The 26703-nt window shown below is 56.2% G+C and overlaps 2 protein-coding genes across 9 annotated transcripts in view; both read left to right on the top strand.

Moving 5' to 3' along the window:
* Window positions 1-387: 387 nt before the first annotated feature.
* On the top strand, window positions 388-13038 carry MCOLN1 (mucolipin 1). Its single transcript, XM_003914785.5, has 14 exons — window positions 388-936; window positions 3117-3322; window positions 4924-5091; window positions 5210-5375; window positions 5958-6066; window positions 6299-6395; window positions 6593-6692; window positions 7024-7130; window positions 7248-7397; window positions 7528-7629; window positions 8017-8139; window positions 8683-8898; window positions 12552-12682; window positions 12788-13038. The coding sequence occupies exons 1-14, from the start codon at window positions 906-908 to the stop codon at window positions 12822-12824; spliced, it is 1743 nt and encodes a 580-aa protein (XP_003914834.1). The 5' UTR covers window positions 388-905; the 3' UTR covers window positions 12825-13038.
* The window catches only part of PNPLA6 (patatin like phospholipase domain containing 6), a 29418-nt gene continuing 15752 nt past the window's right edge, over window positions 13038-26703 (top strand). For 3 of the 8 annotated variants that reach the window (XM_003914781.3, XM_009193334.2, XM_017952147.2), the window contains exons 1-13: window positions 14730-15042; window positions 15214-15296; window positions 15471-15568; window positions 19263-19403; window positions 19494-19653; window positions 19975-20055; window positions 20268-20396; window positions 20699-20779; window positions 20873-21035; window positions 21339-21422; window positions 21926-22035; window positions 22126-22293; window positions 22372-22449. In XM_003914781.3, coding sequence (XP_003914830.1) covers window positions 14811-15042; window positions 15214-15296; window positions 15471-15568; window positions 19263-19403; window positions 19494-19653; window positions 19975-20055; window positions 20268-20396; window positions 20699-20779; window positions 20873-21035; window positions 21339-21422; window positions 21926-22035; window positions 22126-22293; window positions 22372-22449 — 1608 coding nt within the window. In that variant the 5' untranslated portion in view covers window positions 14730-14810. Of the gene's footprint in view, window positions 13272-13759; window positions 13935-13998; window positions 14247-14530; window positions 14600-14729; window positions 15043-15213; window positions 15297-15470; window positions 15569-19262; window positions 19404-19493; window positions 19654-19974; window positions 20056-20267; window positions 20397-20698; window positions 20780-20872; window positions 21036-21338; window positions 21423-21925; window positions 22036-22125; window positions 22294-22371; window positions 22450-26703 lie in introns of those variants that run through there. The other 5 variants (XM_009193337.4, XM_003914782.5, XM_021930615.2 and 2 more) reach the window with 4 other exon arrangements.

The raw sequence follows: 26703 nt of genomic DNA, 5'->3' as shown, positions 1-26703 counted from the left end.
TTGTCAGTGCCTAGATTTAAATCCCAATTGCCCTTCAGAGTCCAAATTCTTAACCATTACACTCCAGGGCAAAAGTTTGCAAAGGCTCTGGGACTATAGAAAGATGAGCTTTGGGTGGAGGTAGGGGCCAAATCAGAGGGCCCTGATAGACGAGAGTGGGGACTCTGCCTGCCAGTCCAGAGCAATGGGAAGCCGAGGGCAGGTTCTCGCAGGACGGGTAGGCAGTATTCTTTGAAGATGCTTGTGGCTGCTGGGTAGAGAGTGGAGTGGAGGGAGGCTGAGATAGGGGAGGAGGTTGCTGCAAAGATCCAGGCCAGGAATGTTGGAAGACTCTGGGCTGGGGGCCATAGGGGTGGGGTTAAGTGGTTCTATTTGATACATAATTAGGAAATCGTGTTTGCTGAAGATCCGCAGGAGAAGGGTAAAAGGAGTTTCTGGGAGAAAGAGAAAGACAGCGTTGAGATAGTACGCAGGGTCATCACCAGGCACCAACGAGGATAAGGGGTCAAGCTCTGGACATGGAAGTCACGAGCCTGGCACCGGATTCGGGGCACGGCCGGGAGCCAGGGCGGAGCTCGTCGCTGCCAAGCTCAGAGTCAGCCCATCCCCCGCCACCCAGAGCCCGTCGGCGCTAGGACCTGGCGACTGCCTTCGACCCAGAGGGCGCCGGTCGAGGCACGCATGCGCGCTGTTCCGGCAGGCGTTGTCGTGGCGCAGGGGGCGGGACCAGAGGCGGTCACGTGAGGGGCTCTGGGCTACCGGGTCACGTGACCGAGGCACCGATCAGCTGATGCCGGAGGGTTTGAAGCCGCGCCGCGAGGGAGCGAGGTCGCAGTGACAGCGGCGGGCGATCGGACCCAGGCTGCCCCGCGGTACCCGCCTGCGTCGTGCGCGCCCGCCCCAGCATGACAGACCCGGCGGGTCCGCGCGGCTCAGGTGAGGGCGCGGGCGGCACCGTGGGGCCCGGAACTCAGGCGGGCGGGCTGCTTCTCCGACCTGGGGCGGCGGAGCTCCCAGTCTCTTTTTTTCTAAGCTCCAGCGCTGACTTTTCAGCCTCCCCACGGTGGAGAAATGGGCAGACGGCTCCTAGAACTTGGGCGGCGGGTGGGCACCAGCCTCTCCGATTCTCCCTCCTGAAGCCAGGCTCTGCTGGGTTCCCAAACTCAAGCAGCGATCGCGCCGGGCCGCCAGCTTCTCCCTTTGGGGCGGCGAGGTTCCTGGGATTTCCACTGGGAGCCTAGGTTCCGATTGCTCAACTTCGGCTGGAACTCAGACAGCGGGCACCAGCTTCTCCAACCCGCGCGTGAGACTCCCAGCCTTCCCCTCCCGATTCCAGGAGACAAATGCTCAGCTACCCTAAACTCAAGCGGGGAGAGCTGGAGGGATTGCTCCCAGGAGATTAACTCAGTTTTAGCTTTGCAAACCTGGGGAAGCGCAGCCTTCTTAAATTCGGGCTTCCAGCCAATTCTGATGCCACCCCTTCTCGGGGAGGCTAGAGGAAGACCCCTTGTGTTAGCTTCCCCTTCTGGAGCTAGCTGGGGACCCCTACCTGATAGGTGTCCCGGTGTCCCAGCTAGCAGGGTCTGGGGTGGGTTAGCTGTAATCTCAGCTCTGTAGGCGGGCCCTGCTCTCTGACTTTGTGGTAAACAGCCACAGCAGCATCCCATTACAAAGGGAGGGGCCGGGAACTTGTCCCTCTCTGCATGGGAGGTTCTGACAGTGCACACATTTATCCTGACAGCTTTGCTAGGCAGGGGGCCAGGCCCTAGAAAGCACATCCCCATGGGGGTGTGACAGGGACAGTTCTGGGCTACTGTGACCGGTTTGGACTCCAGCAGTTGCTGAAACCTTAGATCTCACACTTAGGCTGGAAAAAAAATAAAATAGTGATTAGAACAGCTTGTGTTTGCTGAAGACGTCTTTATCTGCTGTGTCTCACGGAATTCTCAGAGCAGCTTCAGGATCTCAACCTCAGGGCTCAGGGGGAGGGTGGACTTTTTTTTGAGACTTTTTTTGTTGTTGTTACCCGGGCTGTAGTGCAGTGGCATAATCCTAGCTCATTGTAACATTGAACTCCTGGGTTCAAGTGACCTCCCAACTCAGCCTCCCAGGTAGAAGGAGTCCCAGCTACTAACTACGGGCATGAGCCGTCACCACACCTGACTATTTAAATTTTTTTGTTTTTTTTTTGTAGAGAGGGAGGTCTCGCTGTATAACCTAGGCTGGTCTCAAACTCTGGGCTCAAGCAATCATCCCACCTTGGCCTCCCAAAGCCGTTGGGATAACAGGATGAGCCACTGAGCCCAGCCAAGGGGTAGCCTTTATAAAATTTCCACTCTTCAGAGGAGGAGATGGAGGCTCAGGGAGGTACCTGGAGTCACCCTACTGGAAAGTGGCAGGTCTAGGATTTGATGCCATGATTTCCAGGAGCTGGTGCTTTTCAGGGAGATAAAATGAGTCTTTAGCAAATGTGTTCCATTATTATTACTTACATTGTCAATTACCCCTTCTCCAGGTCTTTGGCTTCTGAGAGTGTCAGCTGATGGGCCAGGTTATAATGAACCCAGAGGTCATCTTTTGGGTATCTGTCCAGACAAACCTAGAATACAGGCTGAGTTCTATGCTCATGTCCGGAACCTGGAGCTGGGATGAGCCCAGGAGCCTTGGATGCCCAGTGAAAAGCCGGTGGGAGCAGTTCATTCTCTCCCCACAGATCAGTAACGAGAACATTGATGAAACGTTCTGACGTTCACCATGGACCGGCCCCTGTGATCAATGCTTCATAAGCATCCAGTCCTTAGCGTTCCCATGAGACATGATTACTGGCCCATTTTGCAGATGAGGAAACTGAGACTCAGAGAGCTGGTGAGCAGGAGGGGCAGGAATCAGCCCAGGCCCTGTACCTCCTGAACCCCAGCTCATAACCTCTGAGCAGGACTGGTGCATAGATACAGACAACGTTACAGGTTTTCTGGTTTTCTTTAGACCTCTCAGAACTCTTCTTTGGCAGGAGCATGGGGACATGAAGATAGGGTGTGTGCTGCCTTCCTGGTTGGATAAAGGGGAAAAGGGGAGTTGCCCAGCCCTCACCCCAGCACCCTCTCCTATTCCCACAGAGACCGAGCGGCTTCTGACCCCCAACCCCGGGTATGGGACCCAGGTGGGGCCTTCGCCGGCCCCTCCGACACCCCCGGAAGAGGAAGACCTTCGCCGTCGTCTCAAATACTTTTTCATGAGTCCCTGCGACAAGTTTCGAGCCAAGGGCCGCAAGCCCTGCAAGCTGATGCTGCAGGTGGTCAAGATCCTGGTGGTCACAGTGCAGGTGAGGACAGCCAAGCAGGGGCCCCAGCCGAAGGCCACCTGTGGCTGCTGTGCTTCTTGAAGAAGCGTCTTAAAGCAGCACTTTGGGAGGCTGAGGCCGGTAATCACTTGAGGCTGGGAGTTCAAGACCAGTCTGGCCAGCATGATGAAATTCCATCTCTACTAAAAATACAAAAAAAATTAGCCATGCATGGTGGCAGGTGCCTGTAATCCCAGCTACTTGGGAGGCCGAGGCAGGAGAATCGCTTGAACTGGGAGGTGGAGGTTGCCGTGAGCTGAAATCGTGCCACTGCACTCCAGCCTGGGCAACAGAGCAAGACTCTGTCTCAAAAAAAAAAAAAAAAAGCTACCTCTGAGGCTTAGAGAGGTTAAGAGACTTGTCCAAAGTCACACAGCAACAGAACATTGGCAGCTGGGATTTGAACCCAGGCAGTCTGACACCATGTTGACCCAATGGCTGCACAGACAGTTGGCTCTCCCTTCCCCATGCCAGACCCTGTGCTGGGCTCTGGGAGCCCCAAGATGAATCAGACCCAGCCACTGCTCTAAGTGCTTGCTTCATGTCTTGGGCTGACTTTAGCGTGTCACCATGCCTCTAATTTTCCCTCGGAAAAGGGACCCAATTGGCCAGGCATGGTGGCTCATGCCTATAATCCCAGCACTTTGGGAGGCTGAGGTGGACGGATCATTTGAGGCCAGGAGTTTCAGACAGCCTGGCCAACATTGCAAAGCCCCGTCTCTACTGCAAATACAAAAATTAGCTGGGTGTGATGGCAGGTGCCTGTAACTCAGCTACTCAGGAGGCCGAGACAGGAGAATTTCTTGAACCTGGGAGGTGAAGGTTGTAGTGAGCTGAGATCATACCATAGCACTCCAGCTTGGGCAACAGAGTGAGACTCTGTCTCAAAAAAAAAAAAAAAGAAAAGAAAAGGCTGGGTACAGTGGCTCACACCTGTAATCCTAGCACTTTGGGAGGCTGAGGCGGGCGGATCATGAGGTCAGGAGATCGAGACCATCCTGGCTAACACGGTGAAACCCCGCCTCTACTGAAAATACAGAAGATAAGCTGGGTGTGGTGGCAGGTGCCTGCAGTCCCAGCTACTCGGGAGGCTGAGGCAGGAGAATGGTGAGAACCCGGAAGGCGGAGCTTACAGGAAGCCGAAATCGTGCCACTGCACTCCAGCCTGGGCGAGAGAGCGAGACTCCGTCTCAAAAAAAAAAAAAAAAAAAAAGAAAGAAAAGGAAAGGAATCCAGTCATGGTACTTACCCTGAAAGTTTGGGTTTAACACAGAATCCGACATCCAGTAAACATTTAATGGACATTAGTCCCTGCAGTGAGATATATGAGTGCCCATCCTGTGATGTATGGGGGAGGACACAGTGGTCGGCGTGACATGGAGCTTATGCCAGGAGTTGGGGTGAAATTAAAGCAAAGAAATGCACAAGTGAAATCCGTGTCTGTGGCCCAAGTTAGCAGGGCCCTGCCCCCACCAGTGGACATCTCTAGGGCCCTCCCTGTCCTCTTCCTCTGCCTATGCCCCAAGGGAGATATCCCCCAATCCCCATCCTAGCCATGCCAACCTCCGCTACCCTCTCCCCAGCTCATCCTGTTTGGGCTCAGTAATCAGCTGGCTGTGACATTCCGGGAAGAGAACACCATTGCCTTCCGACACCTCTTCCTGCTGGGCTACTCGGACGGGGCGGATGACACCTTCGCAGCCTACACGCGGGAGCAGCTGTACCAGGCCATCTTCCATGCTGTGGACCAGGTGCTGGTGGGCGGGCAGGTGCAGGTGGGCGGGCAGGTGCAGGTGGGCGGGCAGGTGCAGGTGCGCAGGCTGCAGAGAGTGGGCCGGACTCACAGGCCCTCCCCTTCTCTGCCCACAGTACCTGGCGTTGCCTGACGTGTCACTGGGCCGGTATGCGTATGTCCATGGCGGGGGTGACCCTTGGACCAATGGCTCAGGGCTTGCTCTCTGCCAGCGGTACTACCACCGAGGCCATGTGGACCCGGCCAACGACACATTTGACATTGATCCAATGGTGGTTACTGGTGAGTGGGCAGGGTGGGGCTTCACTGTTTGGGGCCTGAGCTGCTGGGATTAAAATCAACAGCTGTGGCTGGGCACGGTGGCTCACGCCTATACCAGCACTTTGGGAGGCTGAGGAGGGAGGACTGCTTGAGGCCCGGAGTTTGAGACCAGCCTGGGCAATGTAGGAAAGCCTTGTCTCTACGTACAAAAAAATTAGCCGGGCGTGGTGGCGTGCCCCTGTGGTCCCAGCTACTCAGGAGGCTGAGGCAGGAGGATCACGAGTCCGGGAGATTGAGGCTGCAGTAAGCTATGATCATGCCACTGCACTCCACGCTGGGTGACAGAGTGAGACCCTGTCTCAAAAAAAAAAAAAAAAAAAAAGAGAAAAAAAAAGTATGCTTAGTGTGAATGTGACTCTTGCCACGTAGAAAGCATTCTTAATATGGTTCATTCAGTAAATAGCCGCGGTCCCAGAGAGTGTCAGGCCTGTAGGAATGACCCAGCCCTGGGGAAGCACAGGAAAGAAGGCCACTGGGGACTCCGGGGAGACCAGCCTGGCCTCCCCTGCCCCCTGAGGCCCTTCCCTGACTCCCTGTCCTCAGACTGCATCCAGGTGGATCCCCCCGAGCGGCCCCCTCCGTCCCCCAGTGACGATCTCGCCCTCTTGGAAGGCAGCTCCAGTTACAAGAACCTCACGCTCAAATTCCACAAGTACTGCCTGCTCGCTCGAGGGGGGCCCAGGGTGGGGGAGGCAGCACACTAGGCACTCTCACCCCAGTAGCTACTTCCCTAAGGTGGGACAGGGCCCCCCGCCTGCGCTGGCACCTGCTGGGTGAGCACTTCCCCTACCAGCTGCAGAGTCAGCACGTGGCAGGGGCGCTGGCACTTGGGGCCGGAAAGGACCCGAAGACGCCCCTGCCCCTCACCCGAGCCTCCTGCCTAGGCTGGTCAATGTCACCATCCACTTCCGACTGAAGACCATTAACCTCCAGAGCCTCATCAATAATGAGATCCCGGACTGCTATACCTTCAGCGTCCTGGTGAGGCCCCCCAGGGACCCACGGGGCTCCTGAGTTCCAGGGCAGGGACCTGGTCAGGGAGTGTCTTGGAAGCATTGGCCAAGGGCAAGCGTGTGGGTGATGAGGGAGGGAGCCCGGGGTCTGTCAGGCCACCTGTCATGTGGACCTTGGGGCTTGGGGCTGCCAAGGTTTACTCTGCCCCCAACTGGCCCCCACAGATCACGTTTGACAACAAAGCACACAGTGGGCGGATCCCCATCAGCCTGGAGACCCAGGCCCACATCCAGGAGTGTAAGCACCCCAGTGTCTTCCGGCACGGTGAGCCCCTGAGCCCCAGACCAGCGCTGACCAGGGGCCCTGGCCTGTCCTGGGATTCCCCAAGCCCCAGAGCCTGGGGCCCTGACCTCCCTAGGAATCCGCTGAGCCTCAGATCAGCACAGATCAGGGACCCTGTCCTGTCCTGGGATCCTCCAAGCCCCAGACCAGCGCTGACCGGGGTTCTTGACTCACCCCAAGCAAGCCCTGAGCCCCACTGACCAACCAAAACCAGCCGTGCAGCCCCCTAGGTCTCCAGCCTGGCCTGGCACCAGCGCTGGCCTCCCAAGGCTCCATGCTACCCTTGGCCCTACCCACTGTGCCCTCCCCACAGGAGACAACAGCTTCCGGCTCCTGTTTGACGTGGTGGTCATCCTCACTTGCTCCCTGTCCTTCCTCCTCTGCGCCCGCTCGCTCCTTCGAGGCTTCCTGCTGCAGAACGTGAGGCTCCTGCGTCACGTGTGCCGGTGTCCTCCCCGCCTTGCCCTGCGGCGATAAAAGCCAGGGCTTCTAGGGTCCTGTGCCTGGTCAGGCGCTCACCCCACCTGCCTTCTGCAGGAGTTTGTGGGGTTCATGTGGCGGCAGCGGAGACGGGTCATCAGCCTGTGGGAGCGGCTGGAATTTGTCAATGGCTGGTACATCCTGCTGGTCACCAGCGATGTGCTCACCATCTCGGGCACCATCATGAAGATTGGCATCGAGGCCAAGGTACGTCCTGCCCACACCCTGGGCCCCAGGTCCCATCCCTGCTGTCAGTGCCTATCCAGGGCTATATCCTCCCCCAGGCCCTCCAAAGGAAGGGCTGGGCCAGGTAGGTTGATGCAGCTCCCACCCGCAGAACTTGGCGAGCTACGACGTCTGCAGCATCCTCCTGGGCACCTCGACGCTGCTGGTGTGGGTGGGCGTGATCCGCTACCTGACCTTCTTCCACAACTACAACGTGAGCTTTTCGCACGTGGCTGGGCCTTCCGCATGGTTACCCCACACCCTCCAAATAAATCCCTACACAGCCAGCACTCACCAGCCCCGACCAATGACCGCTTGCAAGCCGCCGCCTCATACCTGCCTACACCAGATATATCTGTCGCTGTACCTGGGCGGGGCCCCGGGAGCCTGCTCCTGTGTGCCCACCCTGCTAAGTCCAGCCATGCGGTGCCCTCAGACCCCCTCAGACATGGCCACGACCCCTCTAGGCACCCACTGGCTCCCATGGCCACACCTGCTGTGCCCTCGGCAAGGCCCTGCCCCTCTCACCCCCATCTGGGTGCCCACAGCTGACCTGAGTTGTGACCACACCCTCAACAAGGCTCCCTCTGCCCCAACCCAGATCCTCATCGCCACACTGCGGGTGGCCCTGCCCAGCGTCATGCGCTTCTGCTGCTGCGTCGCCGTCATCTACCTGGGCTACTGCTTCTGTGGCTGGATCGTGCTGGGACCCTATCATGTGAAGGTACGTCTAACCCCTGATGTCCCTGACATCGACCCCGTGACCTTGTCATTGCCACTGTGACCCCCAGATGACCCCTCGGTGACTGCTGGGAGTCTGTCCACTGTCCCCTGTGGTCCTTGGTGACTCTGACACTGACCCTGTGTCACAGTTGCTGATGACCCTAGTTCGACCTGGATTACTCGCCTTCTGCTCTATCTACCCAGACCCTAGGTCGGCCCTGTGTCCCTGTCATTGACCTTGGGACCTGGCCATTCACATGGTGACCCCAGCCTGGGACCTGGCTATTCACATGGGACCCTGGCCTGGGACGTGGCCATTCACATAGTGACCCCAGCCTGGGACGTGGCCATTCACATGGTGACCCCAGCCTGGGACCCAGCCACTCACAAGGTGACCCCAGCCTGGGACTCGGCCATTCACGTGGGATCCCAGCCTGACCCCAGCCCCCAGCTCCTGGCCATTCACATGGGACCCCAGCCTGACCCCAGCCCCCGGCTCCTGGCCATGCCTTGGCTCCCTCTGACCCCGCCGCCCTTCTGACAGTTCCGCTCGCTCTCCATGGTGTCCGAGTGCCTGTTCTCACTCATCAACGGGGACGACATGTTCGTGACGTTCGCCGCCATGCAGGCTCAGCAGGGCCGCAGCAGCCTGGTGTGGCTCTTCTCCCAGCTCTACCTGTACTCCTTCATCAGCCTCTTCATCTACATGGTGCTCAGCCTCTTCATCGCGCTCATCACCGGTGCCTACGACACCATCAAGGTTAGCCGCACGCGCCCAGCCCCCAGCTCAGGCTCTGGGTCCCCTGGAGTTTGCCATGAGGGCGTCTTGGGGACACTGCGGGGTGAGCAGAGAAGACCCCAGGAGAGAATATGGGAGACTCTATGAAACCTAAAAGAGGGTGGTTCGGAATTTGGGAGCGCAGGGGGAGCTGATGGCATCTTAGCATTGTCAAGGCGGGCTTGGGCCAGGAGGGGGCCTGAGTCTGCCTTTACCAACAGGGCAACCGACTCATAGAGTTTATTTATTTGTTTATTTGAGACAGAGTCTCGCTCTGTCACCCAGGGTAGAGTGCAGTGGTGCGATCTTGACTCACTGTAACTTCCACCTCCCGGATTCAAGCAATTCTGTCTCAGCCTCCTGAGTAGCTGGGATTACAGGCACATGCCACCATGTCCTGCTAATTTAATATATATATATATTTTTTTTTTTTTGAGACGGAGTCTCGCTGTGTCACCCAGGTTGGAGTGCAGTGGCATGATCTCGGCTCACTGCAAGCTCCGCCTCCCGGGTTCCCGCCATTCTCCTGCCTCAGCCTCCCGAGTAGCTGGGACTACAGGTGCCCGCCACCACGCCCGGCTAGTTTTTTGTATTTTTAGTAGAGACGGGGTTTCACCATGTTAGCCAGGATGGTCTCGATCTCCTGACCTCGTGATCCACCCGCCTCGGCCTCCCAAAGTGCTGGGATTACAGGCTTGAGCCACTGCGCCCCACCAATTTTTATATTTTTAGTAGAGATGGGATTTCACCGTATTGGTCAAGCTGGTCTCAAACTCCTGACCTCAGGTGATCTGCTGCCTCCAAAGTGCTGGGATTACAGGCATAAGCCACCATGCCCGGCCTATTTTATTTTATTATTATTGTATTATTCTTTATTTTATTAGAGATAAGGGTCTCACTATGTTACTCAGGCTGGTTTCAAACTCCTGAGGTCAAGCGATCCTCCCACTTCAGCCCCCAAAACGCTGGGATTACCGGCATAAGCCACCACACCCAGCCAAGTTTTTATTTTATTTTATTTTTTAATGGAATCTTACTCTGTGGCCCAGGCTGGAGTGCAAAGGCATGAACTCGGCTCCCTGCAACCCCGCCTCCTGAGTTCAAGCGATTCTCGTGCCTTAGCCTCCTGAGTAGCTGGGATTACTTGCACATGCCACCACACCTGGCTAATTTTTGTATCTTTACTAGAGATAGGGTTTCACCACGTTGGCCAGGCTGGTCTCGAGCTCCTGACCTCAGGTGATCCACCTGCCTTGGCCTCCCAAGGTGCTGGGATTACAGGCATGAGCCATTGCACCCGGCTAAGTCATAAGAGTTTCAATGACCTTGTCATTGACCCTGGGACCTTGTTATTAACATGGTGACCCTCAGTTGGCCCCATTCCTATGGCTGACCTCTAAAACCCCCACCCTGACCCCAGCCCCCAGCCATGCCCCTGACTCCCTCTGACCCCGCCCAAGGTTAGCTTCTTTATGTATTTATTTATTTTGAGATGCAGTCTCACTCTGTTGCCCAGGCTGGAATGCAATGATGCAGTCTCCGCTCACTGCAACCTCTGCCTCCCCGGTTCAAGCGATTCTCCTGCCTCAGCCTCCTGAGTAGCTGGGATCACAGGCGCCCGCCACCATGCCTGGCTAATTTTTGTATTTTTAGTAGAGATGGGGTTTTTTCATATTGGCCAGGCTGGTCTCAAACTCCTGACCTCAGGTGATCCACCCCCCTCAGCCTCCCAAAGTGCTGGGATTACAGGCGTGAGCCACCGTGCCTGGCCCAGGTTAGCTTCTAAGCAGTAAAAATGGGCTCAACCCAGGACTGTCTGATTCCAGAAGCCATACTCCTAACCCCTCTGTCCTCTGTTTAGTAGGGTGGCTGGGAACAGTGGTTTCCTTGCAAGCTGCAAGGGTCAGGGGACACAGCAGGATGCGGAAGTGGCAGGTAGACAGGATTCTTTCAGCAAATATATCCAAGGGCCAAGATCTGTGCTGGGTTCTGGGCATCGAGGAAAATCAGGTGTGCATGATCTGTCCAAGGCCTGTGGGCAAGGATGGCACAGGAACAGACATCCCATGACCAATGACCTACTTGTAACAGGTATGATGGAAGAGTGGAAGGTTACAGAGGGACTCCTGCTTTAGATTGGTATGAGAGTGGGTCCAGGAGAGCTTCTCGAATGTTCTATCCATCACTAGTCTCTAGCCCCATGCAGCTATTTAAATTTTGATTTTAATTCCGGCTGGGCACAGTGACTCACGCCTGTAATCCCAGCCCTTTGGGAGGCCGAGAGGGGGGGTGAATCACCTGAGGTCAGGAGTTCAAGACCAGCCTGGCCAACATGGCAAAACCCCATCTCTACTAAAAATAACAAAAAATTAGCCGGACGTGGTGGCACGCACCTGTAATCCCAGTTACTCCCGAGGTTGAGGCAGTAGAATTGCCTGAACCCGGGACGTAGAGGTTGCAGTGAGCTGAGATCAAGTCACTGCACTCCAACCTGGGTGACAGAGCGAGACTCTGCTTCGAAAACAAAACAAAACAATTTTTTTTTTTTTTTTTTTTTGAGACGGAGTCTCGCTCTCTCGTCCAGGCTGGAGTGCGGTGGCCGGATCTCAGCTCACTGCAAGCTCCGCCTCCCAGGTTCACGCCATTCTCCTGCCTCAGCCTCCCGAGTAGCTGGGACTACAGGCGCCCGCCACCTCGCCCGGCTAGTTTTTTGTATTTTTTAGTAGAGACGGGGTTTCACCATGTTAGCCAGGATGGTCTCGATCTCCTGACCTCGTGATCCGCCCGCCTCGGCCTCCCAAAGTGCTGGGATTACAGGCGTGAGCCACCGCGCCCGGCCTAACAAAACAATTTTTAAAAAATTTTAATTCAAATGAAGCACAATTGCAAATTCAGCCCCTGACTCGCACCATCGTGTATCCAGTCCTCAAAAGCCAGTGTGGCTGGTGGCTGCCATATTGGACAGCATAGATATTGAACACTTCCATCGTCTCTAGACCAAAGAGTTGGGAGCCCAGGGGCAGTGCACCCAGGGGGAAGGAATAGCTAAAGCAAAGGTCTAGTAGCCTGAAAAAACTTGGAGAAAAGATGGTCCCTCCATGAGGCTGAGTGAGAGGAAGGAAACCTTGGCTGGTCCCCTGCCACATCCAATGTCACCAGCAGATGGGTACACCCCCTTTTCCCAGGCATGGATTCAGCTGTCCCACAGACATTCACTCAGGCCCTTGGAGCTACTTCCTGTCTTGCCTTAGCACATAGACATCACACACAGGCATCCACTCTGGTGGGCAGATTCAGGTCCTGCTCCCACGGCTGTGCTTAGTGTGCATCCAGCTCTCTCAATAGATGGTTTCTGACCACCGAGGTCGTGTCAGCCCTGGCTCTAGGTCTCCAGCTGCTGGGCCCATAGCAGAGGGCACCAGACTGGCAAAGACACAGCTTGCATCCACGTTCAGGGGTCAGGGAAGGTCTCTCTCTGCAAGCAAACTATGGAACAACGGGTGGAGCAGGCACAGCAAGTGCAAAGGCCTGGAGGTGGGAAGCGATGCAGATATGGCTGGAGGGGAGGGCGGACTTCAAGGGCCTTGGAGGTTGGGAGCCACTTTCAGGCTGAGCCTCCCAGCTTCTCTCCCCAGCATCCTGGCGGCGCAGGCGCAGAGGAGAGCGAGCTGCAGGCCTACATCGCACAGTGCCAGGACAGTCCCACCTCTGGCAAGTTCCGCCGCGGGAGCGGCTCAGCCTGCAGCCTTCTCTGCTGCTGCGGAAGGTTCGAGTCCCGAGTCTGGCCCATTCAGATTGGGGGTTAGGGACTGGGGAAAGGGGAGCAAGCCAGAGAAAACTGACGCCCCTCATCCCTGCTTCCCTCCTCCAGGGACCCCTCGGAGGAGCATTCGCTGCTGGTGAATTGATTCGACCTGACTGCCATTGGACCATAGGCCTTGGACTGCGGAGACCCCCGCCCCCCACCCCGCTTATTTATTTTTAGGGTTTGCTTTTAAGGATCGGCTCCCTGTCGCGCCCGAGGAGGACCTGGACCTTTCGTGTCGGACCTTTGGGGGCGGGGAGACAGGGTGGGGAGGGTGTTGAATAAAAGGGAAAATAAATGTGTCGTTCTCATTTTTAGCGGGAGGAGCAGTCCTTGCGTTAAGCGGTGTGAGGCCCTTTAAGGCCTCATTCAGCCGCACTCAGCATGGCGGCCTCAGTCGGCCTTCCAAGTGTGGCGCGGGTGGGGAGGGGGAGGGCGGGGCGGGACGGCTGTGCGCCTTGTAGTGAATAATTTAAAGGGACCGCGCCTGCGGAGCCGGGCGGAACGCTAGCGGTGTTGGCGCGGAGTGGACCCCGGCTGCCGCCCCTGGGTGAGTCCGGGTTTCCGTTGGCCTCGCAGGGGTGTCCCTTCGAGGGTCATTGGCGAGCCTCCGCTTTCCCACATCTGTCCTCCGATTTCTGTTAACTCTAGACTTTCTGATGTTCCCATCCCCCCACGTCCCGGCAGGTGTTTCTGCACCGGTAGCCAGGTGTGTCCTGGGGTGAAAGAGGACAGGTCACCCAGGAATTTTCCAAGTAACGACTCGCAGGCTCCGAGATTCCTACCCCCCGGCCCCCGAATTCCCATTAATACTCTAGCGGTGTCAGAAACATCCTCAGCTTCCCGGAAAAATCCCAGTAATGTTCCAGCATCTCTCAGTATCTTCCAAGGAGCCCGCACGCCCTCCCCAGGCCCGCTCTCATAAGCACCCCAGGAATGTGCCCACCCACCTCCTGGTTTTCCCAGCAGTAGTACTGTAATCCTCAGAATCTCTCAGTAACTTTCCAGTGACCCCCCATCCCCACCCACTAATTCCAGCGTCTCTGGTTACGCCTCCCAGCAATGGCGCCACCATCGGTCCCGGAGTCCCAGTGATGCTCCGTGCCATAGAGCCCCCATAACTTCACTACTACGTGATAGTAAATCCCTGGCAAAAACCAGCAGCGCCTTGCAAGCCCACACCACACCAAGCATCCCAGGACTCTTCTGAAACGTGGGTATCAGACGCCTTTGCGGATGCCCCGACAGTAGTGCCGTGCCTCCCAGCTCCTGGGTCTTCCCGGGGGCAGGCTTGGGTCGGGAGCTGGGTATCTAGGTCCCCACCCCCGGACCCCACGGCTTGCGGGCCCCAGTTTTCCTGGGGTGGGGCATTCAGTGTTCGACGGAGTAGGGAGTGCGGCCTGGAGGGTCGGGTGATCAGGCTTGATCAGTCCCGCAGAGGGCAGTGACCCGGGAGGAAGTCACCAGGTGCAGGGGACCGTGCCCAGCGGGGACCTGCCTTCAGGCGGCTGACAGTCGGTGCCAGGTCGGCCTTTGGCCCCGGGGTGGGGTTGGACGGGCGGAGCGTCTGGTAGGCCCTACGCGTAGGCGAAGGGAGCCGGGGACTCGCCTCACCTCCTGGCCTGGGCCGGGAGGTCCGTTAGCTCCATTCCTTAGTCCCGCAGAGCCCCTCTAGCCGCGCCCCTGGCAGGTGGAGACGCTTCACCCCCCCGGGGGCGGGGCTTAAGCTGGGGGCAGGGCTTGAGGCAGGAGAGGGGCGGGCCCAGATTGACGACTTGCACGGGTTCCTTCGACTCCTTGATTTCCCAGGACTACGGGCTACCAGATCGGCAGTCCAGCTGGAATCAACCGATGGAGGCTCCGCTGCAAACTGGAATGGTAAGGGGTGGGGCGGGGACCGGGTAGGCGCGGGCGTGGGGCGCCACCGGGACTACAACTTCCGGCGTGCTCAGCGCGCATTACATGATCTGGCGAGAACACGCTGCGTCCGCTTGGGCGGAACTACGTTTCCCGGCATGCACTGCGGGCCGCCGGGCCTCAGGGAAGAGTCGCGCCCCCGGGGAGGGAGCAGCACTGGCCCATTCTGCAGATGGGGACATCGAGTCACGGGCTGGCTACTAACTCCTCGGGGGCGAAGGTGGGGGAGAGGGATGGGTTCCAGGACGTCCCGGAGCCCGGGGAAGTCTCGGCTGGACGGATTTGCGGTGCGCAGCCAGTGCCGTTTGTCCCTCAGGTGCTGGGCGTGATGATCGGGGCGGGAGTGGCGGTGGTGGTCACGGCCGTGCTCATCCTCCTGGTGGTGCGGAGGCTGCGAGTGCCAAGTGAGCACCCGAGGGGCCCCTCTTGGGAGGCTGTGTGGTGGGGGAGCCCAAATGCCCGGATCCCGAGGCGGCAGAGATGGGGATTTGCTGGCGTCTGTTCGCGGTACCCTAGCTCTAGCAGGGTGGAGTCTGCACAGAGCTCGGAGTGCCCCTGTCCCCACCTATCCCCAGAAACCCCAGCCCCGGATGGCCCCCGGTATCGGTTCCGGAAGAGGGACAAAGTGCTGTTCTATGGCCGGAAGATTATGCGGAAGGTGAGTCCGTGACCCCTGGGGTCTGCCCTGACCACACAGAGGCCGCGCCCCTTCCCTATTTACACGTCTTAGGCTCCACCACCGCTCCTTCCTTGATGGAGACCCCCTGGATCCGTCTGCGTCTCCCCCAGGGTCTGAATTAGCAGCTGACCCATCCCGCCTTCATTCTTCCAGGTGTCACAATCCACGTCCTCCCTCGTGGATACCTCTGTCTCCGCCACTTCCCGGCCACGCATGAAGAAGAAACTGAAGATGCTCAACATTGCCAAGAAGTAAGGCTGTGCTGGGTGTGACCTGGTATTAGGGGTTATGTCAGGGGCCTTTTGAGTAATCAACCCACACCAAAGTGTTGTGGAAGTCTTCCCATATTGGCTGAGTGGCTCCTGCATGCAATTCCCAACACTTTGGGGCGGCTGAGGCGGTCAGGAGATCACCCACGAGGTCAGGAGTTTGAGACCAGCCTGGCCAACATGTCGAAACGTCATCTCTACTAAAAATAAAAAAATTAGTTGGGCGTGGTGGCATGGACCTGTAATCCCAGCTACTCAGAAGGCTGAGACAGGAGAATCACTTGAACCTTGGAGGTAGAGGTTACAGTGAGCTAAGATCACGCCACTGCACTCCAGCCTGGGCAATAGAGTGAGACTGTGTCTTAAAAAAAAAAAAAAAGGCGAGGCAGCGGTGGCTCAAGCCTGTAATCCAGCACTTTGGGAGGCGAGGCGGGTGGATCGAGGTCAGGAGATCAAGAGACCATCTAGCTAACGGTGAAACCCGTCTCTACTAAAAATACAAAAAAAAAAACTAGCGGTGAGGTGGCGCCTGGCAGTTAGCTACTTTCGGGGAGGCTGAGGCAGAAGGCAAGGCGTGAACCGGGGAGGCCGAGGCTTGCAGTGAGAAAGCTGAGATCCGGCCCACTGCACTCAGCCTGAAGCGACAGAGCAAGACTCCGTCTCAAAATAAATAAAATAAAATAAATAAAAAATATAAAAAAGAACATAATTCCAGTGATGTTTTCAAAAAGATCTTCCTGTTTCAGAGGGATATCTCTGGACTCTCCTCTGAGGGGCTATCTCAGAGCTCTTCCCTGAACCTGCATAGCTCTAGGGTCTCTCTTCCCTGAGGGCTACCTCAGTGATGTTCTCCTTCCACTGGGGTATCTGAGCTATTTGTTCCCAAGTCAGTATCTCAGAGGTCTTGCTATATATTTAGTGAGGGAGTCTACATCAGGGGTCTCCATGTAAGTTATTTCATGAGTCTCCTCACATGAGTGGTTTTCTTCCAGGGTACTTCACTAGGTAACTGTGTTTCTATGATCTCCTAAAGGGGCTATCTGCAGCCTCCAGCCTCTCTTCTGCAGGGGTTATCTCAGGCATCTCTCTACATCAGAAGGCATCAATCCTGTGTTATGGACCTTGGAGTTCTTCCCACACTAAGGAGGCTGTCTCAGGAGTTTCTGTTCCCTAGGGGCACTTAGGAATTTTCTTGCACTAGAAATATAGGAAGGATGCATCAGAGATCCCTGTTGGCAGCGAGGAGCTATCTCAGGGTCTGTGAGAAAGGCTCTCCAACTCTCTTTGCAAGTTGAGTGCTGGCTCTGGGATCCCTGTACGTCATGGAGTCTACCTGGAGGTCTGCCTCAAGGGTTTCTTCACACCAGGGCTCTCCATGATCAATAGTCCTGCAATGGCAGGCCTTTCTTTCTTTTCTTTTCTTTTCTTTTTTTTTTTTTTTTTTTGAGCCGGAGTCTCGCTCTGTCGCCAGGCTAGAGTACAGTGGCGCGATCTCAGCTCACTGCAACCTCTGCCTCCCAGGTTCAAAAGATTCTCCTGCCTCAGTCTCCAGCGTAGCTGGGACTACAGGCGCACACCACCATGCCCAGCTAATTTTTGCATTTGTAGTAGAGATGGGATTTCACCATGTTGGCCAGGATGGTCTCGATCTCTTGACCTTGTGATCCATCTGCCTCAGCTTTCCAAAGTGCTGGAATTACAGGCATGAGCCACTGTGCCTGGCCAATGGCAGGGCTTTCTATGAGTTGAGTAGAAGGGCTATCTTGAAGTTCCCTATGATCAGTTGAGGGTCCATATCTCAGGTTTCTCCACATCGGAGCTGTCTCTAGTGTCTGCATACTCTTCAGGGACTACCCTGATGTCTTCATGATTGTCAGGGGGCTATCTCAGCTTTCCGTGACCTAGGGAAGAGTTAGCTCAAGGTATCCCTGATCAGAAAATAATATTATTATTATTATTTTGGAGACAGGATCACACTCTGTTGTTCGGGCTAGAGTGCAGTGGCACAGTCACAGCACACTGCAGCCTTGACCTCCTGGGCTCAAGAGATCTCTCCTGCCTCAGCGTCTTAAGTAACTGAGACCGCGGGCATGCACCACCATGCCTGGCTAATTTTTAAATTTTTTGTAGAGATGGGGGGTCTCGCTGTGTTGCCTAGGCTGGTCTTGAACTCCTGGCCTCAAGCAATCCTCCCGCCTCGGCCTCCCAAAGTGCTGGTATTACAGGCATGAGCCACCACGCCCAGCCAAAAAAGGAATTATAACTGAATTTCTTGATTTCATTGAGTTTAACCTAAGGTCCCATCCTCCAAGGTCTATCTCAGGGATCTTTTGCCAGTGGAGAGTCTTGTCTCAGCAATCACTGTGACTTGTGGGGAAGGGCTTGCCCAGGTCCACAATTAGCAGAGGGGCTATCTCTGGATTCTCCATTGATAATGAGGGCTACTTCAGGGACCTCTGTGGCCATCAGAGGGGCTGTCTCAAGGTTCTCTCAGACTGGGAGGAAGGTCTATCTCAGGAATGTTTACATAGAGCAGAGAGGCTGTATCTTCGGTCTTCTCATATATTGGAAGCCATGTCAAAGGCATACTCACGTTAAGGGCAATATCTCAGCAGTCTACTCTGTGACTACTAGAGGGAACGTTTCAGGACGCCCACGACAAACATACGTACCATTTCCGGGCTTACCCTTATCTTGGAAGCTATGTCGGGGTCTGCCTCCCTAAAGGGTTCAGCTCAGGGGCCTATGCCTAGTGGAGGGGCCATCTCAGAGAACTTTAGGTCTGGAGTCCTAGGGTTTTTCCATAAAGGGCCAGATAGTAAATGTTTCAGGCTTTGCTGGCCACATATGGCCCCGTTGCAACTCTTTGACTCTGCTGCATGGGAGCAGCCATAATGATATGCAAATACATGAATGTGGCTTTGTACCAATAAAACTTTATTTACAAAAATAAATGTGGCCAGCCGGGTGCAGTGGCTCACGCCTGTAATCCTAGCACTTTGGGAGGCTGAGGCGGGAGGATCACTTGAGTTTAGGAGTTTGAGACCAGCACCGAAGGCAACATGGGAAACCCCATCTCTACTGAAAATACAAAAATTAGCTGGGTGTCGGTGGCGCCACACGCCTGTAGTCCCAACTACTTGGGAGGCTGAGGCAGAGGCTCCTTCAGCCTGGGAGGTGGAGGAGTTGCAGTGGGCTGAGATTCCACCACTGCACTCCAGCCTGGAGTAAGAAACGGAACTCTGTCTCAAAAAAGGCTGGGTCTTGGCTCAAGCCTGTAATCAGCATTGGGAGGCGGCCGGGCAGATCCTTGAGGTCAGGAGGTAGAGACCATGCTGGCTAACACAATGAAACCCATCTCTACTAAAAAATACAAAAGTGTAGAGTGTGGTGGCAGGGCGCCTGTAGTCCTAGCTTCTTTCGGGAGGCTGAGACAGGAAGAATGGTGTGAAGACAGGAGGCCCGGAGCTTGCAATGGCGGAGACCACACCACAGCCACTCCAACCCTGGGAGACAAACAAAGACTCCGTCTCAAAATAGGTGGCTGGCCTGATTTGGCCAGCAGGCCAGAGTTTGCTGTACGTGAGCCCTAGAGAAAGAGGATGTGGGGGTCTCAGGTTTGCCTGAGCCTTCTCCCTGTCCCCCTTACCCCCCGGCACCCCTCCCCTCCCACCAGGATTCTGCGCATCCAGAAAGAGACCCCCACACTGCAGCGGAAGGAGCCCCCTCCCGCAGTGCTGGAAGCTGACCTGACCGAGGGCGACCTGGCTAACTCCCATCTGCCCTCCGAAGTGCTTTATATGCTCAAGAATGTCCGGTCAGTGTTGGGATGCAGGTGGGGGTGGAGGACTACAGACGTGGGGCCGCCCTGACCTCCAGCCTCTGTCCCCCACTGCCTGTCCAACAGGGTGCTGGGCCACTTCGAGAAGCCGCTCTTCCTGGAGCTCTGCCGCCACATGGTCTTCCAGCGGCTGGGCCAGGGTGACTACGTCTTCCGGCCGGGCCAGCCAGATGCCAGCATCTACGTGGTGCAGGACGGGCTGCTGGAGCTCTGTCTGCCCGGGCCTGTGAGTGGGCCTCCCCAGGGGCTGCTGCAGGAGGATGGGTGGTGGGGATGGGCAGCAGGCAGGTCTGTAGAGCTGGTGGTCTTTGGAGACGTGTCATCGGAAGTCAGGGGAACGGGAGTGACCAAGGACATTTGGGGTGGTCGGCATGGTTGCTCAGTAGTTACAGGTATTGAACGACGGGGGATGCCTGCTGGTTGGAAGGCTTGGCAGGTTCCCCTGAGAAGGGATGGGGGGTGTCAGCGATCATTGGGATGGATGAGGGGGTGACATGCCAGTCACCAGGGCGAGGCCACCAAGGATCCCTGGTCCCCTGTGTCTCAGGACGGGAAGGAGTGTGTGGTGAAGGAAGTGGTTCCCGGGGACAGCGTCAACAGCCTTCTCAGCATCCTGGATGTCATCACCGTGAGTGACCAGTCCCTGGGGCAGGGGGGCTGGGGTGCGAGGACCCACCCAAGAGACCAGGTTGAAGGAAATCACCGGGTCCCCAATCTCTGATTCATCCCTGATGCTGCCGATGGCCCCTCCTGGGACTGGCGCCAGGAAGGATTGGGGGAGTAGCGAGGGGGACTCGCAGCCCCTGCCCTTGTCTCTCTTCACGCTCTCCCCTCCCCCAGGGTCACCAGCATCCCCAGCGGACCGTGTCTGCCCGGGCGGCCCGGGACTCCACAGTGCTGCGCCTGCCCGTGGAAGCGTTCTCCGCGGTCTTCACCAAGTACCCGGAGAGCTTGGTGCGGGTCGTGCAGGTCAGCGGGCCCTCGCCTCCCGTCACCCCCCGAGGGACCCCACCCTGGCCCCCACCCATTCCAGGTTCCAAGGGGCAGAGGCCCAGCAGCCAGCAGGCGCTGGAGCTGTGGTTATCGGCCTGGAGCAGCCAGATGTCCGCAGCCGCGGACTCCTCCCTTAGCTGCCTCGCCCCATTTCCCCCGACTGTGGGTCTCTCCCCTGTTCCCGCCCCACCCGTTATGCTGCGAACTAGCCCTGCCCACTATCTGGCCCTGCCCCTGACCCCGCCCCATCTTATGGCCACGCCCCTCGAGCCCTGCAGATCATCATGGTGCGGCTGCAACGAGTCACCTTCTTGGCGCTGCACAACTACCTGGGTCTGACCAATGAGCTCTTCAGCCACGTGAGTGGGTGGCGGGGAGCGAGCACTGGCGGGATGGGGGCGGGATCAGGATGGGACTCCCAGGACAGGCCACCAGCTGTTCTCTGCCCCCAGGAGATCCAGCCTCTGCGTCTGTTCCCCAGCCCCGGCCTCCCAACTCGCACCAGCCCTGTGCGGGGCTCCAAGAGGATGGTCAGCACCTCAGCTACAGATGAGCCCAGGGAGACCCCAGGCCGGCCACCTGACCCCACCGGGGCCCCGCTGCCTGGACCTACAGGTACCCAGGGACCAGAGGTGGGACCCAGCCTTGCCCAATCTCCCAGGAAGCCCCGTCTCAGCCCCCAGACCCTTTTTTAGTTCTACAGAGTCAACGTGACCCTGTCTAGCCCCACAGGGACCCCATAGCTGGGTACCTATGTCTGACTCCTGACTGGTACCCAGGAAGCTCTAGCCTCATCCCCAAGGACCCATTGGAATTGCTTTCACTAGTTCATCCGTCCCCAGCGTCTCCTAATCTCCCAACCTGCTAATCTGCCTAGTGGCTCTGACGAGCAGGAGCCTGAACATGTGTCTCCCCCAGGGGACCCCGTGAAGCCCACATCCCTGGAAACCACCTCGGCCCCTCTGCTGAGCCGCTGCGTCTCCATGCCAGGCGACATCTCAGGTTTGGAGCATTGGGTCTGGGGGGAGGGCCATGGGGCTTCCGGATTTGAATCCAGGTCCATTGCCTGCCCATCTTGACTTTTATTTTTATCTGCGAAATGGGAATACTGCCAGTACTTCCCCGGGCACTTTTTTGTAGGTATTCATTGAGATAGTGCTTCTCCCACCTGTGTTTAGAAGGATTCAGAGGGAGAGTGCAGGCATTGATTGGTCATGTCTGCTACAGCAGTGGCCCATGGCACGTTGGTATCCATTAGTCTCAGACCGCAACTGTGGTTACTCTCATCTTTTTCTTTTCTTTTCTTTTGAGACCTGTCTCCCAGCCTGGAGTGCAATGGTGCTGTCAAAGCTCACTGCAGCCTCGAACTCCTGTGCTCAAGTGATCCTCCAGCCCCAGCCGCCCAAATAGCTAGAACTACAGGCCTATACCACCATATCCGGCTCATTTTTTAAAAATCTTACTCTCATCTTTATGGCTTTTGTTGCCCTCCTGCCCACCTGCAGGCTTGCAGGGTGGCCCCCGCTCCGACTTTGACATGGCCTATGAGCGTGGCCGGATCTCCGTGTCCCTGCAGGAAGAGGCCTCCGGGGGGTCCCAGGCAACCCCCGCTCGGGTAAGGCCTGGGACCCTGGCTGGTGGTGGAGCCCGCTGGGGAAGGTGGCTGGGAGGGAGCATCAGGAGGTCACAAGCCTGCCCCACTCAGACCCCTACTCAGGAGCCCCGTGAGCAGCCAGCGGGCGCCTGCGAATACAGCTACTGTGAGGATGAGTCGGCCACCGGCGGCTGCCCCTTCGGGCCCTACCAGGGTCGCCAGACCAGCAGCATCTTCGAGGCAGCAAAGCGGGAGCTGGCCAAGCTGATGCGGATCGAGGTGGGTGGCCAAGGGGAGCTGGGCCCAGGGCATGAGGGAGGCCTGGCTGCCCCCATCTCAACCCCCCTCCCTCCCCAGGACCCCTCCCTCCTGAACAGCCGAGTCTTGCTGCACCACGCTAAAGCCGGCACCATCATTGCCCGCCAGGGAGACCAGGTGAGGCTGACCCCTGACCTGTAACCATGCCACCTGAGATCATTCCCTCTGTCTTCTGTGACCTCTGATCCCTGCCCTTTGACTGTAAGACCAGCACCTTCTCCCATAGAAGCAGACCTCTCTCATCCTATCATTTCCAACCTCTAACCCTTGGATCCTGTGACCCCCACCCCCAACCCCACCCCATGTCCTCTGGACCCATCAACTCTTCACCTGTGACCCCTGAACCTTTCGCCCTAGGACCCCAACTCCGAGATCGCTCTTGCCTGCCCTGGCTCTTCCTGTAATTCTGTTTTCTGAACTTCTGATCCTGCAGTATTCGCTAACGTGTCTGCTTCTCACGCTGACTGCTGCCAGGATAGGGGCTTGATAAATGGCTACAAATTGCCATCTGGCCCTGGAAGGCCATGAACCATGGGGGCGGGGTTTCAGGGCCTTGTGGCAGCACCCAGGATGTGTAGGAAAATATATCCCACTATTCTGTCCACTGTTCATATGGGGAAACAGGCCCGTCAAGGTTTAGTGACCCGACTACCAGCTGAAAGTCAAGAAGTCCCAGGGTAGGAGGAGGAGGAGGAGGAAGAAGAGGAAAGTTGAAACCCACACTCTGCCCCCAGAGTGTGGCAGATGATCTAGAAGGTTCTCTGCTTCCTCATCAGTGGAATGGGGTAATAAAGAAGAGATGCCCAGTTCGCAGAACTCCAATGAGCCTTTTTTTTTTTTTTTTTTTTTTTTTTTTTTGAGACAGAGTCTTGCTCTTGTCGCCCAGGCTGGTGTGCAGTGGCGCAATCTCAGCTCACTGCAACCTCCACCTCCTGGGTTCAAGCAATTCTCCTGCCTCAGCCTCCCAGATAGCTGGGATTACAGGGTTGTGCCACCATGCCTGGCTAATTTTTGTATTTTTAGTAGAGATGGGGTTTCGCCATGTTGGCCAGGCTGGTCTCAAACTCCTGACCTCAGGTGATCCGCCTGCCTCGGCCTCCCAAAGAGCTGGGATTACAGGCATGAGCCACCATGCCCGGCCTGCTGCGACATTTTTGATTGTTAGGATTTCACCGGGTACTGTTTCTGACACCTGGTGGGTAGAGACCAGGGATGCTCAAATGTACAGAAGCAACAGGCTGGAACCATCCAGTCTATTATCCACAGTGTGAGGTTTGTAAGAGTGACAGGTGGCCAGGGAGGGGGTTTAGCAGCAGCTAACTCTGAGGAGGGCCTGCGGTGACAGTGAGCTGTCATAGGCACTGGGACTCCAGCACTGCCCCAGGCTCGGGGGAGAGAAGCCTGGGGCAAGGTCGGGGTGGGGTGGGAGCTGTGGTCCTACTGTTAGCCAGCTAGGGTGTTGCTGTGTCACTTGACGCAGTGACTCTGCTGTCCCCTTGAACCACCCATGGCAGGGATGGGCTCTTTTCTGGAGAGGAAGTCAAGGCTTTTGCGAGCTGTTCTTAGTACAGCTGAGGAAGGAAGGTTACCTTGTGGCTTCTTTGGGGGCCCCTGGGCCCTGCTTATCTGGGAGACTGTTGGCCCAACCCAGCCCTGGCCTGTCAGTGTACCAGGCTGGTCTGCAGCCTCTCAGAGCTTCTCTGGGTTGTCAGGACTTTTGTTAGGGACCCCCTGCTTTCCTGTGCTTCTCCTTGAAACTTTTTTTTTTTTTTTTTTTTTTTGAGATGAAGTCTTGCTCTGTTGCCCAGGCTGGAGTGCAGTGGTGCGATCTTGGCTCACTGCAACCTCCGTCTCCCGGATTCAAGCGATTCTCCCACCTCAGCCTCCCTAGAAGCTGGGACTACAGGCACGTGCCACCACACCTGGCTAATTTTTGTAGTTTCAGTAGAGACAGGGTTTCACCGTGTTGGCCAGGCTGGTCTCAAACTCCTGGCCTCAAGTGATCCACTCGCCTCACCCTCCCAAAGTGCTGGGATTACAGGCATGAGCCACCGTGCCTGCCACAGTCTGGAAATTCTGTCTTAGAAGGTTCCAGCATGTGTTTATATCTCCTGGGACTGCGCCTCACCCAGGGGTCCCTGCAGTGTTTTGGCAGGTAGAGCTTCACTGGGTGCCAGACAAGTTGGTGTGGTGGATAAAGAAGGAATCTCTCCATTTCTGGGCAGTTTCAGTTCCTTATTTATAAAGGGGTGGAACAGGAAGGTGTCTAGCTGGTCAGGCTACCCAAAGAAGAAAGAAACATGTGTTTACCCGGCATTTGCCCCATCCCGAACCGTGTGCTGCCAGCTGGACAACAGGCAGGAAAAGGCCTAGGCACGGTGGCTCACGCCTGTAATCCCAGCACCTTGGGAGGCCGAGGTGAGCGGATCACTTGAGGTCAGGAGTTCGAGACCATCCTGGCTAACATGGTAAAACCCCATCTCTACTAAAAATACAAAAATTAGCCAGGCGTGGTGGCAGACGCCTGTAGTCCCAGCTACTCGAGAGGCTGAGGCAGGAGAATCGCTTGAACCCAGGAGATAGGTTGCAGTGAGCTGAGATCGCACCCCAGGACTCCAGCCTGGGCAATGAGTGAGACCCTGTCTCAAAAAAACAAAAACAAAAACAAATGTGGGCAGGGAAAGCCCTTAAGTGGTTCCTGCCCTTGGGCAGCCCACAGTATTCTGAGAGACATGACTCAAAGGATTACACAAATTCTTGTAAAATCATAAGTGCTTAGTGCTACAAAGGAGATGATCTTGGCACTACAAAGTCTGGCTTAGACAGGGTGGCACCTCTAAGGCCATGACCTAAGAAGGAAGGAGGGGGAGGAACAAACTGGATGCAGTTGTTGGAAAGGTCATTCTAGGCAGAAGGAAGAGCTTGTACAAATGTTGTGTGGTGGGAAGAAATAGGTTGATCTCTAAGAAATAAAAAGGGGAGTCGGTGAGCCTCAAGTGGAACAATATTTTTTTGGGGGGGTGTAATGGTTTTATTGAGCTATAATTCATGTATTATACAGTTTACCCATTTAAAGTATATACTTTAGACTGGGTGCAGTGGCTCACGCCTGTAATCCCAGCACTTTGGAAGGCCAAGGCGGGAGGATCTCTTGAGTCCAGGAGTTCAAGACCAGCCTGGGCAACACAGCAAAACCCAGTCTCTACAAAAAACAAACAACATTAGCCAGGCGTGGTAGCGCATGCCTGTGGTCCCAGCTACACAGGAAGCTGAGGCAGGCATGAGCCACCGCACCCGGCCATGCCCGCCTAATTTTTGTATTTTTAGTAGAGACAGGGTTTCGCCATGTTGGCCAGGATGGTCTCGAACTCCTGACCTCAGGTGATCCACCTGCCTCAGCCTCCTAAAGTGCCAGAATTACAGGCATGAGTCACTGCACCTAGTCTTATATAAGGGTTTCTGTAGACATATGTTTAATTTTTTTTTTTAAAGGTGGGGTCTCACTATGTTTCCCAGGCTGGTCTCGAACTCCTGGGCTCAAGTGATCCTCCCACCTTGGCCTCCCAAAGTGCTTGGACATATGTTTTCATTTCTCTTGGGTATATACCTAGGAGTTGAATTGCTGGGTTATAAGCCAACTCTATTTTTTTGACGGAGTCTCGGCTTCACGCCCAGGCCAAGTGCAGTGGCCGGATCTCAGCTCACTGCAAGCTCTGCCTCCTGGGTTCACGCATTCTCCTGCCTCAGCCTCCCGAGTAGCTGGGACTACAGGAGCCCGGGCCACTCACTCCAGCTAATTTTTTTTTTGTATTTTTAGTAGAGACAGGGTTTCATCCTCATTAGCCAGGATGGTCTCGACCTCCTGACCTCGCGGATCCTCACTTCTGCCTCGGCCTCCCAAAGTGTTGGGATTACAGGCGTGAGCCACCAAGGCCTCGGCCTTTTTTTTTTTTTTAAGGAGTCTCATGATGTCGCCCAGGCTGGAGTGCAGCAGCAATCTGGCTCACTGCAAACTTGCCTTCTAGATTCAAGCAATTCTCCTGTCTCCGCCTCCCCGAAGTAGCTGGGATTATAGGCATGCCACCATGTCGAAGCTAATTTTGTATTTTTTTTTTTTTTTTTTTTTTTGAGACGGAGTCTCGCTGTGTCGCCCAGGCTGGAGGCAGTGCCATCCGCTCACTGCAAGCTCCGCCTCCTGGGTTCACGCCATTCTCCCGGGCCAGCCTCCGCAGCTGGGACTACAGGCTCAGCCACCTCGGCCCGGGCTATTTTTGTATTTTAGTAGAGACGGGCTTCTACCCATGTTAGTTGTGGGATGGTCTCTGACTCTGACCTTCGTGGAGTAATACGTAACTGAACGAAGCATACCAA

The sequence above is a fragment of the Papio anubis genome, chromosome 20, assembly GCF_008728515.1.
Source record: "Papio anubis isolate 15944 chromosome 20, Panubis1.0, whole genome shotgun sequence".
Taxonomy (NCBI): Eukaryota; Metazoa; Chordata; class Mammalia; order Primates; family Cercopithecidae; genus Papio; species Papio anubis.
This window is presented reverse-complemented; position numbering and strand designations above follow the sequence as displayed.

Coding starts and splice junctions, on each gene's coding strand:
- MCOLN1 (XM_003914785.5), top strand. CDS start 906: ATGACAGACCCGGCGGGTCCGCGCGGCTCAG. Junction 937..3,116: donor GGCGGGTCCGCGCGGCTCAG/GTGAGGGCGCGG, acceptor CTATTCCCACAG/AGACCGAGCGGCTTCTGACC. Junction 6,396..6,592: donor GCTATACCTTCAGCGTCCTG/GTGAGGCCCCCC, acceptor TGGCCCCCACAG/ATCACGTTTGACAACAAAGC.